The sequence below is a fragment of the Cynara cardunculus genome, assembly GCF_001531365.2.
Source record: "Cynara cardunculus var. scolymus isolate 2C chromosome LG 10, CcrdV1, whole genome shotgun sequence".
NCBI lineage: Eukaryota > Viridiplantae > Streptophyta > Magnoliopsida > Asterales > Asteraceae > Cynara > Cynara cardunculus.
The window spans coordinates 21115547-21129329 of record NC_037537.1 but is presented as its reverse complement, the minus strand read 5'-3'; the positions used below and the strand labels follow the sequence as shown (position 1 = coordinate 21129329).

Here is a 13783-nt window from a genome sequence, read left to right as displayed (position 1 = left end):
AATTTATTTTTTAAATTTATACAAATTAGCAACGGATTAGCGAGGGAAAATCCGTCGCTGAAAGTCCTTGAAAATTCCCTCGCAAACCCGTCGCTGAAGGTTCCCTCTCAAATCCGTCGCTGAAGGTTCCCTCGCAGATCCGTCGCTGAAGGTTCCGTCGCAGGTCCGTCGCTGAAAGTTCCCTCGCAAATCCGTCGCTGATCCGTCGCTGAAGGTTCCCTCGTAGATCCGTCGCTGAAAGTTCCCTCGCAGATCCGTCGCAAAATACTTCCCTCGCTGATCCGTCGCTGATACTCTGCATTTTTTTAGTGTTTCAAGTGAAAAAAATGGTCTCACGGATCTCACGAAAACAATCTGGTCTCACGTGAACTCAACCCCATACATATATGCCTCATAATAGAAAAAAGTTCCTTAAATTCAAAAGCCTGATTTTTAATTTAAGCAGGGAATTTTAAATATAAAAGAAACAATGATTTCATATAAATCAGTAAGCAAACATTTATCTTAATTACAATATCATGTAATTAAAAAGTATAAATATACGATTAATAAATTATTTTTCAAGCGTGAAATTGGACGAGTACATGAAAATATAATAAATTTTTAGTCAATCCAACCGCTAAACGTAAAAGCTGATCAAGTTTTTATTAACAAACGATCATATTACAGAACGCTTGAAATATTAATAAACATGTACTTAACTTGTTAACACAAAAACTTAAAGGACTAAAAGTGTAAATATCTATGGATATTTTAGTCTCAAAATTTGCTTTAATACCTGCCTTGATAGAGAAATTGTGAAAGTAAAACTCAAAAGATTCAAACATTAAATGAGTGAGTATGCTCCCACATTCATTACCTACCTAAAGTTCTTGATATATACAAACACCCACCATTGTAAATATCTTTTAGATTTTAATTACAGTATTTCAACAAAAAGTTGATTACTGATAATTTTAAGGAAAATTTATAAAAATAACCGGTTTACACAACCATTTATCATAAAATAACCATATTTTAGATTTTTTGCTGGAATGACAAAAAATTTATCCTCAAAAGTCGAGATTACTGTTCATCATCGTTGACCATGTTTGACCTCGCCCCCAGGGCGATCCGTACTGTTTGGGGGGCGATCCGGGTAAAATAAAAAAAAATTTGATTTTTTTTATAATACCAATTTCACTATAAATACCAACCTCCTACTTCATAATTTTTCACACCTTCCCTTCCACTTCTCTTCTCATATATTTTACTCTCACAACCCTTAACCCATTAAACACAATAAACCATCACAACCTTTAACCCACTAAACACAATCAACCATCACAAAATATGAAATCATGTCAAATTGATAATGTTTGTGTATATATCTTCGAAGTGGCGGTTTATTCCAAGATATAAATGGTGTTTTAGAGTACCTTCCGATAACCTCCCCCACATGTGCAATACGTTTGTGTTCGCCAATAACGTATTCTGGGGTCGTCAAACGTGTGACGAAAAAGTTAAGTTTACGTCTCCATAACTATCATGGTTTATTTTTGCGTCTCTATAATCAGATATAATGTCTGATTTTTTCACCAAAAATCAGCTAAAAATAATTTTTTCATAACTACAATTATCATTGTCTTATTTTATAACGAAAAACCATGAAATTTTAAATTAAATATGTTAAAAAACACAATTTATGTATTGTTTCATTTTTATTAAAAACACCCCTTAATTGTCAACTCAAAAACACAAAATGACGAAATAGAGGTCAAATTTCGTAAATCAGATATTATATCTGATTTACGAAACCCAAATCAGATAAAAATAATTTTTGCGTCTCCATAATTATCATGGTTTATTTTTAAACATTTACTCATGAAATTTGTTTAAAAAAAAGTTAAAAACTACAATTTAAATGGGACCCACCAACAATATCTTCTTTTTAGGATTAAAATGGGACCCACCAATATTTTTTTTTCTTTATGAATAGTACGGATCTCCCCCAATAGTACGGATCGCCCCCCCGGGGGGGGGGGGGGGGGGAGGGGGCGATCCGTGTGGTTATTTTCGCAATGTGTCTAGAAAGTGATTATTTTGTTATAGTGGGTTGTATAAAATGGTTATTTTGGTGATTTTCCCCAATTTTAATCAGTTTCATATACAACTCGTTTTTAAAAACACCAGCTCAAGAGATATTTTTTGACTCACTTTAGGGTTGAGGCTAGTCCTCAGAGGGAGAGGATTCAAACCCAAAACCTGTTGTGTCTAGAAAAAGTCATCTTATCTTTTTACCAACTGGGCTATACGTCAGAGATAATTTTAGTTACAATAATTATTATGTGTATATATATATATATATATATATACACACACATTTTTACATTCAGTAAGATAGTATGTGAGTGAGCAGGACGATGAACAGTGACCCCTTTTTTGAGAAATTACACGACAACATTTTATTTATTTATAGTCATAATTCATAAAACCCTTCATGATTTAATGAAATTGTAGCATCAATATTCTATAAACTTCTTATTTTACAAACAATATCCCAAAATATTAAAACATTTAACAGTTTCATATATGGGTCATGTTTAGGGACCGTTTATCCAAATGTTTACCTGATAAGCGTTTACCAATAGGAGTTAACACTATAATTATTTTTTATGCATAAGATTTTAGTACATCAAAACATATCGAATGCAACAATTTACTGGGTAAACGCTTAACTGGGTAAGAGTCGTCATCCTCATTTACCGGGTAAAACTCTCCATCATTCTCATCGCTCTTATCCGGTAAGATTCTTGACCCTTCTTATGTTCATCCGATGAGTAAACTTATGCGGTAATTGTTTAATAAACAACCCCTTAATTATCAATTTAAATTTAAAATTCAAATAAATTACATATAAGATTTTTGAATTTATAATGAAAATAAAATATAAATGACATGAATAAAACACAAATAAGTGAAATCGGTTAAATTAATTAAATTAAAATTGTGCAATAAAAATAATAAATAAATGCACCATTGATTTTAAATATTATGTTCTTTAAACCGTTGAAAAATATGACACTAATAATTAAATACAATAATAAACAAATAAAAATAAATAAACAATAATATATTTATAATTCGATATATGTTATTAAGATGGGCCCCACATCTTGTATTTATCATGAACCAATCCTTATCTATGAATTGGTTTATCTTTGGAACCGTAAATGATGGATGCTAGACGCTGTGTCTATCAATCCGTGCAAGTTATTTTTTTTTAATAAAAATTCAACGAGGGCAGAGAATTCATCGTTGTCTCGGTTGTGCTACCGGAGGCCCTGGGGAAGTCGGAATCGCCGATCATCCCTACGACGGTGAATTTGTTCTCGTAACTCCCAGATGAAAATGTAAGCCCCGATCATTGTGGGTGCTCAATAGATCGTTGGCATGTGATGTTGTTTTGGCTAACTTATCTCTTGGTCATTGAGCGTTATATATATGTTTGCTACTGCGCCATCCATAATTTGATTCCTAACTGCCATACAATTTTCTAGCTAGTGAACATCAATGGAACGTTATAAGCATCGCCTCCAACTTACTCATAACGTGTTAGCGGGATACAAAAGAACGTTACAAGGGGACCATGTTGACCCGTTAAGGGTTGATCTGAGTTGTTTATCTCAAACGTGTCAAATGAATATAAGAACATTCAGATCTGGGTTGTGATATGAGTTGTCACCGTTACTACAATCACCTTCACCCCCAATCCCACCGTCACCGTTATCCACCGCCACTACTACCACCATCGAAACCACTACCATCTCCACCTCACCGTCAATATTATAATCAACAAACAACACAGATAGATTCAATTTATTCTGATATATTACATTTCAATTCCTGCCAACAAACACATGATTTAGACTGACTGAATTCTATTCTAATTCTTTTATATTCTAATTTCTTTAATAAATACCCTACTTTGACTAATATTAGATAGTCATCATATTGATACCTTATCCAACCCACTAGACCTTTTCACTTGATATTTTAATCCAGAATTTAATATTAATTTGATAATTTATTAAAATATTTGGTATTTAAAATATTTTTAATAGAAAACAAAATGTGTCAAACGTAAGGATCGTACACCAGTTTAACTATTAATTTGGTGTTATATATATATATATATATATATATATTAGAAGTATATTCGCGTAACACAGCGAGATACATCGAGATAATATTTCTTTTTCTTTTTTGTTTCTATCGGTATAATACGATTTTATGTGATTCTGAGAAAACGATAATGTTTTTATTCATAAAAATTTTAAAAAAATATATCGATATTAGTATCAAATTAACTATCTAAAAAATTCTCGTTTTTTACGTAATTTCTTTAATTCAATTTTTTTTATTATAATTTAATTTAAATTTAATAATATAATTTTTATAAGGATAATAATTAAGTATTTTATTATAAGTATAACTCAATGATTATCTTAATTATATTTTAGATTTTTTATAAAACAAGATGTTTATCCTGTAGTTGATTATATTTATTTGGCATAGCGGTATCGTAGCCCTTGGCCTTCTAGGAGGTCAGGGGTTCAAACCTCACCATATGTAAGGAGGGTGTGTGAGTTTATTTGTTGCATTTGCCGTATATTAAATATTATATACTTAAAAAAAAAAAGTAGTTACATGATTTCAAACATGAAACTTTAATAAGTTGTACTTACGTACAATTTATTTGTAACCTCGAATTTTAAGTAATATACATCAATAAACAGTATTTTATGCATAAAAAATAATTTTTAAAAATATTTGTCAAATACTTTATAATATAATATAAATATCATGTATTATGAGTTGTTATAATAAGAATCTATTGACAACATAATAATACTTAAGGAAATCTAAGCATTTAATTTTCTTTATTTAATTACTAGAAAAATACAATTTCAGTGATATATAAAGTTTTCATCATGCGTGGGACCCTCGTCAAATTAAAATACAAAGACGTGTTATGAAACACCATGGGTTTACTTGGTGACGTGTGGAATTACTGTTTATTGTAATAAATTAATTAATCAAATAATTAATATTTTAATCCCCCCATTACTTAAATTAGAATCATTTAACTTAATTTAATTACATACGATTTAGATTTATCACTTTAAAAAGTAAGCAATAAAACACATGTCTAAACCTCATTAATGACTCTTTTAAACTGCTTTTGTTGGATGTCCTTTTGGTCTCTTTTACACGATATTATATTATTTCTCCATTAGATTTCATCTAGATTAATCGAACACGCCACAAATGTTCATTCCTAAAATACCCTCATTGACAGGGATGGACCCAAGAATATTTTTGATATAGTGGCACCATATAAAATGGTTGCACATTCCAGAATAAAACGGTTGCACATTTCACGAACCTAACTTTTTTACCTTACCACGGAGGAACAATACGGTGACATGTGTCACCTAACCACCCCTCTAGGTCTGTTTGTGCCTCATTCAGATCTTTGTTAAAGACTCATAAGGGTTGAAGGTTTTCTTACAGACTATCGATGAGTCCTTTTTGTAGTTTATCAGGTAAATAGATGATATTGTATACCAATAATGACTGATGACGTAAGGAAAACAAGAATGCAGTCACAACTGAACTTAAGGGTAGTTTGGTAACTGATGAGTTTTGAGGTGGAGTTACTTTAGTAAGGTCATGCATATTAAGTGAATATGGAAGGAGGGATGGCTTTGATAGAGACCCTTGTGAGTTTGATGATGGTTTTACAAGAGGTTTTTGGTGGTATAAATATGTGTCTCATGATGATATTTAAGGATATAAAAGTAGCAAACACTAAATGCATTATTAAGCATACATATATATGGAAGAATCCATGAGATTTTGGAGAAAAGGTCCGTGGACTACTGAAGAAGATAGCTTGCTTACTGAACATGTCAAGTTGCATGGCGAAGGGCGATGGAACTCTGTGGCTAGACTTGCTGGTATGCTTTGCTTTTCTGTTTCCAGTATTGGAAACTTGTAATACAACAGAACTGCACACTAATATACATGGTGATACACAACCTTTGTTTTGATTTTGTAAATCAAGTCAGTTTCATTTTTTTATTAACCTGGATATCCAATCCGTTATGCAAGCCGACTAATCCTAGAGCAATCACCTGCTTTGCGGGTAGCCTGGAGTCACCGCACAAGTGGATTTTTTATTCCTCCTTGGATTTGAACTTGAGACCTCCAGACACTTTTTGACCTCTGGAGCCCAAGTTCAAACCAATTAGGCACCACCCTTGTGGTTAACTTAGTTTCTTTTGTGTACAGGGTTGAAAAGAAATGCAAAAAGTTGTAGGCTAAGGTGGGTGAACTATCTCAGGCCGGACCTAAAAAGAGGCAAAATTACCCCTCATGAGGAGAAAATTATTCTTGACTTACATACGCGATGGGGAAATAGGTAAGTCATTTTGGATCTTTTTCCGTATAACTAACTGCCAAACTGGGTGTATATATACATATCTTTCTCATAAAGCGTACGTTTTAATATGCTTGTAGGTGGTCAACAATTGCACGAAGCTTACCTGGACGAACGGATAACGAGATTAAGAATTACTGGAGAACTCATTTCAAGAAAAAAGGGAAGTTGAACTCAGATGATTCAGTAAAGCTGAAAGCACGTCTATTAAAGCGACAAAAGTTCCAACAAGAACAACGGAATCAAATTCAATTACAAAAGAACAAAGAAGACATGGAAAAAGTATTGTTGTTGCTTGAAGAAAGTAACAGCAAAGTAGCCTCGAGGCACCAAGACATGGTTCATGAGGAAATGCCGAGCGTCTTGTATCCGATGACGTTTAACGATTCCCAACATGTGGTAGAAACCAACTCCATGTATGACGATTTTGTTTTGTGGGATGGTTTGTGGAACTTTTAGGATGGTCCTAATGCCACAACCAAAGGTTGTGTGCCTATGCCTTCCTTTTAATCATCAAAAGTGGCTAAAAGTAGCCACATAACTTGTACCGTTACTATTTTCTTGATGCAACTTTAACTTAATAAAATAAAGACTAAATAAAAGTATCGTACATCAAATTATTGATATTTTGGCATCTTATGTGTCTCTTATTTTGAATTATGAAAATGGAACCTTTAATCATGTCATCCTTATGGGCTGTTTACCAAACGTGTACTGGGTAAATGCTTACATGACAAGAGTCACTACTCTCACTTACCTTATGGGATAACATTACTTGCCATTAAAACGGATTGATGGTAAACATTTATAACCCAGTAAGTGTTACCAGATAAGATTCTTAGTCTTTGTTATGTTCATCTGATAAGGTAATTGAACCAGTAAGCATTCATCAAGGTAAATGTTTAGTAAACGGCTCCTTAGTGGTCATATGCCTCATCGAGAGTCTACGACTTAAGTAAAATAAGCTCAAAAAGCCCAAAACAAGTAAAGGATACATCATCACATCACCACCACATTTTTGCCTTGCAAGAATAAAGGATTTTGGCTTTCAAGTAAAGGACTTGTACTACATGAATTAAGTTAGAGGTGAGATTGTGACTTTTGACCAAAACCATTTAATCCTTTTAATTTGTGAGTAGCATCTACTCTTAATTTCATCTTAGAAAATAAATATTATAACAATTAAAATAATTTTACAATAATTCATAGTTATGAATTCAAATCCGACATCCTTCATATATTATTACATATACATCATTCGATAATTCATGTTAGAATATCTGGGTGTTTCAATTGCTTGGATTACTGAAAGTTGTGATTCACTTTCAGATTGAAATATTTCGATGGTACAATCGGATAAAATTCAGTAATTCGAACAGAGAATCGATGTTATAAATCTATCTGTACCCTCGAAAATCAAATGACCAATACGAAAAAGAATTCGAAAACTGTCAAACGGCAGTTTCAAAACCACCAAACTGGGTTAAAAAAACAGGCCCAAACCGGGTTCAAAATCACAAATTCGGATTTTCGTGCATTTTTCATATAGTAACATTAATCTGCCAGGGGCTCTGCCTCTTGGACCCCGCTACCAGGGGCGCTGCCCCAGGACCCCCGTCGTTTAGGGGCTTCACCCCTAAATAACGGTATATTTTAAATCGAAATAAACTTAAACAAGTGTGCACTCCGCACCACCCTTACTTGTTCTATATTTATCAAAATTACATTAATCAACAAATAAATCTCATTACACTTAAATGATATTGGTGATATAAATCACCAACAATTCATAGAAAACATATATTGTTTAGTAAACTTTTTGATTTCTTTAAATGTTTTTATAATGATTTTAATTTTAATTAAAAATTAATCAAACCAAACAAATCTAGTATATTATGTTCGAACGTTGGTTTTAGCATTTGACGATAAAACACTTTTAGAAAAGTGGGTATTAACGATCAAAAACTTGCTACGGACTGATCCGTCGGTGATTTGCGACAAATCAGCTATAAAACCATTTTTTTTTTAAATTTTACTCACGTTTTTCCGGCGGTTGTATGATCCGTCGCTAATCGGTGGCTAAATGTACATGTTTGCTATGGATTAGCGACGGAGAAAGATGACAATTGTTTTTAAATAAATAAAAAGATGAACTTAATTAAATATCTGTCATAAATCCGTCGCTAATAATTAAAAGAACTATATTTGCCATGGCTTTGCCATATATATAATTACTAGAAGGGTACTCGTACAATGCAGCGAAATACATCTCGATTTTAATGTTTCATTTTATTCTGTCCCCCTGTCGATGTTATAATACGGTTTTATGTGGTTTTGAGAAAAATGATAATGTTTTTATTTTTGAATAAAATATAATTTTAAAGATATCTTAAATTTAAAAAAAAAACATATCGATATTAGTATCAAATTACCTAGTTAAAAGTTCTTGTTTTATTGTATAGTTTCTTTAATTCAACTTTTTTTTATTATAATTTAATTTAGATTTAAGAAGAAAATAATTTATTTTTGGTTTAACAATATAATTTTTTATAAAGATAATAATTAAGTATTCTGTTAGAAGATAATGATTATCCTATTTATATTTTAGATTTTTTTAATATTTAAAATGAAATGTTTATCAAGTATTTGATTATGTTTATTTGTAGTTAGTTACACAAATTCAAGTATGAAGCTTTAATAAGTTGTATTTATGCATTATTTACTTGTAATCTTGAATTTTAAGTAATATGCATCAATAAACAGTACTTCATGTATAAAAAATGAGTTTTAAGATTTTTTTATCAAATGTTTTATAATATAATATAAATATTCGGTTTAAAAAAAATCAAAATGAAGTTTTAATAGAATCCGTAGGTGATCTAAGACAAATATATTTGGATTTATTACGGTTTTGCTACGGATCTAGTTATATTTGATATAAAAAAATTAAAAAAATCTTGAAAAAAAAATCCACATACAATTCTGGACAAATATATTTAGACTTGTCACGGCTTTGCTACGGATCTAGTTATATTTGATATAAAAAAAATAAAAAAATCTTGAAAAAAAAATCCACATACAATTCTGGACAAATATATTTAGATTTGTCACGGCTTTGCTACGGATCTGACTCTATTTCTATTTAAAAAATCAAAACAAAACTTGATAAAATCCGTAGCTAGCTAATCCGGGACAAATATATTTAGATTTGTCATGACTTTGCTATCGATCTAACTATATTTGATATTAAAAAAATAAAACAGAATTTGATAAAATCTGTAGCTAATCCGAGACAAATATATTTAAATTTACCACGACTTTGCTATGGATCTACCTATATTTGATATTTAAAAAAAATCAAAAATAGAACTTAATAAAATCTGTAAAAGGTCATTACAAACCTGGGGGTATACAAAAAACCCATTACGACCTAGGGGTATACAAAAAACCTTCAACCCGTGAAACCATTTAACAACCCAATTAAACCCAACTTGCCAAGCCCTCAAATCGCAAACCCACCAAGCCGTTAATTAGGAGAGTTGAAATTGGGTTAACGTAACTCAATCCAACCCAAACCGCCAACCCACCACTAATTTATATTATTACGATAAAAATTATATATATATATATATATATATATATATGGATGTATGTGTGTGTATTTACGGTTGTTGCAACTTACAACTCAACAAATATATACATGTATTAGTCCAATTTACAGCCCGAATCCCAAAATTAATCAATTAGGCCAAGTCCAAAATTAATCCTAGTAGGTCGCGCGCTCTATGAGCTATCCAGTAGGCAATCGATACGCCCCAATTCCATTTTCCCCCTTATTCCTTAGCATGAGTGTACTAAAACGACTAGATCGAGCGCTGATGTATGATGTCAATGATCAATATGCACTTTAGTATATGATTCTCACTTGAATAGATGCTCTTGAAAGTTGGAACCACAAATGCTTAGAAGTTGCTTTCTTTCTTTATATAAATTTTTGTTGCATATATGAACATCTGAAATAAATTTCAAACTAGAAGTTGCTTTCTTTCTTTATATAAATTTTTGTTGCATATATGAACATCTGAAATAAATTTCAAACTAGAAGTTGCTTTCTTTCTTTATATAAATTTGATAATCCGTAGCAAATTCATCATTTTTTATGGTCTTTTACTTGAAAAAGGGAAATAATAAAATGCATAAATTGCCTTTTTGCTAAAGATTTGCTACAGACTCTTCCGTCATTAATGTCTTGTCGCTAAATCTGTAGCAAAATATTTTTGCGACCAGCTGATTAGCTACAACTTATTTGCGAGGTATTTAACTTTCAGCTACCGATTTGTTACGGATTTGACGATCGCTGATCCCCAATTTTCTAGTAGTGAGATGTATGTATAGCATTACGTCTATGCCTTTCAAGTTTCTTTTTCAATGATCCAAAAGATATCTAGGCTTTTTCAATCCCTGGACTGGGTTTTGTGTTGAAAGAAGGCCCGATTAGGTTCTTGCAGGTTAAACAGGTTTTTCGTACTGAACTTTAATTAACCGGACCTTGACAAAAAGAAATTGGTAGGCAGGGCCTTGACCTAGGCTCGGTAGCACAAGCTCTGTAAGCCAGGACCGAGTCTAGGATTTTTTGTACATCTCTACGTATGCAAACACTTCATCTAGTTTAAAAGAACAACCGTTTTTAAGAAGTCTGATAAAATTTCAATTGGGGTAGGCTAAAGATGCACCCTCCTGTAATATATCAATCTTAAAACTTATTTTTTACACTTTCAATATAAAATACCTGATTCTTACATTAACATAAATACATATAATAAGGCCTTTGACCTAATGGTATTGTAGTTTTTGGTCTCGTAAAAGGTGAGAAGTTCAAACTTTATCAAAAATAAGAAGTGTACGTAAGTTTATTTATTACAAAAGTATATCTATATATATATATATATATATACACTAAAAAAAGAAGAAAATTTAACAGACAACCGAACGTGTATAACTGCGTTCAAGATTTGGTTCGATCAATATCACGTTAACAAAATACATTATCTCAACTTCAAACAAACGCATGCAGCAGGGACCCATAAAACCAGGATAACTATCACAACCCACCGCTTTATCGATGCTGACGACGGCCGCACCGCCGTCGCATCGGCGGCGTTAGGCGTCTTTGCTTGTCATAAGTTGGTGGATAATAGGGTTTTGTTGGAAGCTCCCCACTTTATACCATCGGCCTGACACGTGTCCTGACACCTGTAAATAAAAGCGCAAATCTTGAATATATTGACACGTATCACCAGAGTTTGCCACCCACCACCGTCTCCTTCTTATATATTCCGCCACCTTTTCCTTTACCCTCATTCAATTTAATTCTACGGGTCCCTGAAGTGTATCTTTTCGTTTTCAGTGAAGAATTAACATAAATCCAAGATTCTTTTGTCTGAAGAAATCTCCAATCTCGTTTTCTGATCATCATGGCACAGACGGTGGGAAGAAACGTAGCAGCGCCATTGTTGTTTCTTAACTTGGTCATGTACTTCATCACTTTAGGGTTTTCTAGTTGGTGTCTCAACAAGTTCATCAACCGCCAGACCAACCACCCAAGTAATTAGCTCGATGACCATATCATCATCTTCTTGATTTGGTTAAAGTTTCACAGGTGTTGCAGAATCGAAATAAACCAAACTGACATCGATTGTTTGTAGGTTTTGGTGGCAACGGAGCGACGGAGTTCTTCTTGGAGTTTGCAATCTTAGCTTCAGTTCTCGGAATTGTCTCAAAGTTCGCCGGCGGCAACCACCTTAGGGCCTGGAGGAACGACAGCCTCGCCGCCGCTGGTTCATCGTCCCTGGTTGCCTGGGCCGTCACTGTTCTTGCTTTCGGGTAATCCTTTTTCTCTTCACCTTGTTATATATAGCAACTGATACACACACACACACACACACACATATATATATATATATATATATGTTGCATTTCTTGGAAATCTGAGACAAACATCTGAAAAAATGTAGGTTGGCATGCAAGGAGATAAACGTGGGAGGGCATAGAGGGTGGAGGCTGAGAATAGTGGAAGCATTCATCATAATCCTGACGTTGACGGAGCTACTGTATGTTTTATTGGTGCATGCGGGTCTTTACAGCAGCCGGTACGGACCAGGGTATCGCGACACAGACTACGGCATGGGGACACATCCATCGGAGACCGGTGCGAAAGGGACGACCGGAGTTGCTGGGACTAGGGTCTGATCGTTAATTCTATATATGTAATAAGTTAAAAGGAGTGGATGATGTTGTTGAACTTGGATCTTTGATGCGATTTCGTTGTATGTTTGTGTAAATTGGAATGCATGTTGTTGGTATTTATTAACAAAATGAACAACCTTTGATATATTGCTTTCTGGATTTAAAAAGATGAAGATACCCAACTTCAAGTGTTCCTTCCATTTTGCTCTAGAAAGTTCTGAAATTCAAAACCACAATCACGACGCAACATTAGGTTCCTCGAAAGTTGACTACATCAACACACGATCTCAAGAAATCTTGATCTTGATCTTGATCCGCTCAAATCGGAAGAGGAAGAAGTTGGTAAATCGACTTTGCTTTGGCGTAATTACAGATTAAACGGGAAGTTGACAACGTTTTACATTCAAAATCAAAGTATGATCTAATATCGTCGTCTTTTCTAAGTAATAAATGATGATTTGTAATAAAGGAAATATCCGACAAAGGACAAAAGGAAACCATAGAGCAAATGTAAAGGAAATATCAGTTATCGTTGTAATAAAAGCTTAATAAGAGTAATGAATGAAATTTCAGGTGATGAAATTAAAGACTTCAGTTGGATCTGAGTGAATGTTATTCATTCATTCAGGTGATGAAATTAAAGACTTCAGTTGGATCTGCGTGAAATTAAAGACTTCAGTTGGATCTGAGTGAATGTTATTAAAATAACATAATATAAAAGGTAGAATGATAAAAGGTAGAATGAGTGTGGCGTGGTGATGTAACATAAATTTTAGCATATAATGTTATAAGAATGTTATAGCAAGTAGTCAGCTATAATTAGTTTTATCATTTATTTTGAGGTATTCTTCTTGAACTTTTACTATTGTATTATATTATTTTTTTAACTCATATTTTTATGTGGTATCCGGATCATAGATAATGATGAATAATGTTATCAAAATATATAGATAAATGGATTCCTGTGTTGAAAATCACTCTTTTGAGGATCCTCATATATTTTAAAATATTTAATATATTTAATAAAATATTTAATATATTTAATAAAATATT

The 13783-nt window shown here is 32.7% G+C and overlaps 2 protein-coding genes across 2 annotated transcripts; both read left to right on the top strand.

Annotated features, from left to right (window-relative positions):
- Window positions 1-5881: 5881 nt before the first annotated feature.
- On the top strand, window positions 5882-7081 carry LOC112519813 (transcription factor MYB2-like). Its single transcript, XM_025128108.1, has 3 exons — window positions 5882-6002; window positions 6337-6466; window positions 6565-7081. The coding sequence occupies exons 1-3, from the start codon at window positions 5882-5884 to the stop codon at window positions 6941-6943; spliced, it is 630 nt and encodes a 209-aa protein (XP_024983876.1). The 3' UTR covers window positions 6944-7081.
- A 4761-nt stretch (window positions 7082-11842) lies between these two features.
- On the top strand, window positions 11843-12872 carry LOC112519834 (membrane protein PM19L). The gene is made up of 3 exons (XM_025128133.1): window positions 11843-12088; window positions 12190-12367; window positions 12499-12872. Exons 1-3 carry the CDS (start codon window positions 11959-11961, stop codon window positions 12731-12733), a joined length of 543 nt encoding a protein of 180 aa, XP_024983901.1. The 5' UTR covers window positions 11843-11958; the 3' UTR covers window positions 12734-12872.
- Window positions 12873-13783: the final 911 nt, after the last annotated feature.

Coding starts and splice junctions, on each gene's coding strand:
- LOC112519813 (XM_025128108.1), top strand. CDS start 5,882: ATGGAAGAATCCATGAGATTTTGGAGAAAAGGTCCGTGGACTACTGAA. Junction 6,003..6,336: donor CTCTGTGGCTAGACTTGCTG/GTATGCTTTGCT, acceptor TTTTGTGTACAG/GGTTGAAAAGAAATGCAAAA. Junction 6,467..6,564: donor CATACGCGATGGGGAAATAG/GTAAGTCATTTT, acceptor ATATGCTTGTAG/GTGGTCAACAATTGCACGAA.
- LOC112519834 (XM_025128133.1), top strand. CDS start 11,959: ATGGCACAGACGGTGGGAAGAAACGTAGCAGCGCCATTGTTGTTTCTT. Junction 12,089..12,189: donor CCGCCAGACCAACCACCCAA/GTAATTAGCTCG, acceptor GATTGTTTGTAG/GTTTTGGTGGCAACGGAGCG. Junction 12,368..12,498: donor GTCACTGTTCTTGCTTTCGG/GTAATCCTTTTT, acceptor GAAAAAATGTAG/GTTGGCATGCAAGGAGATAA.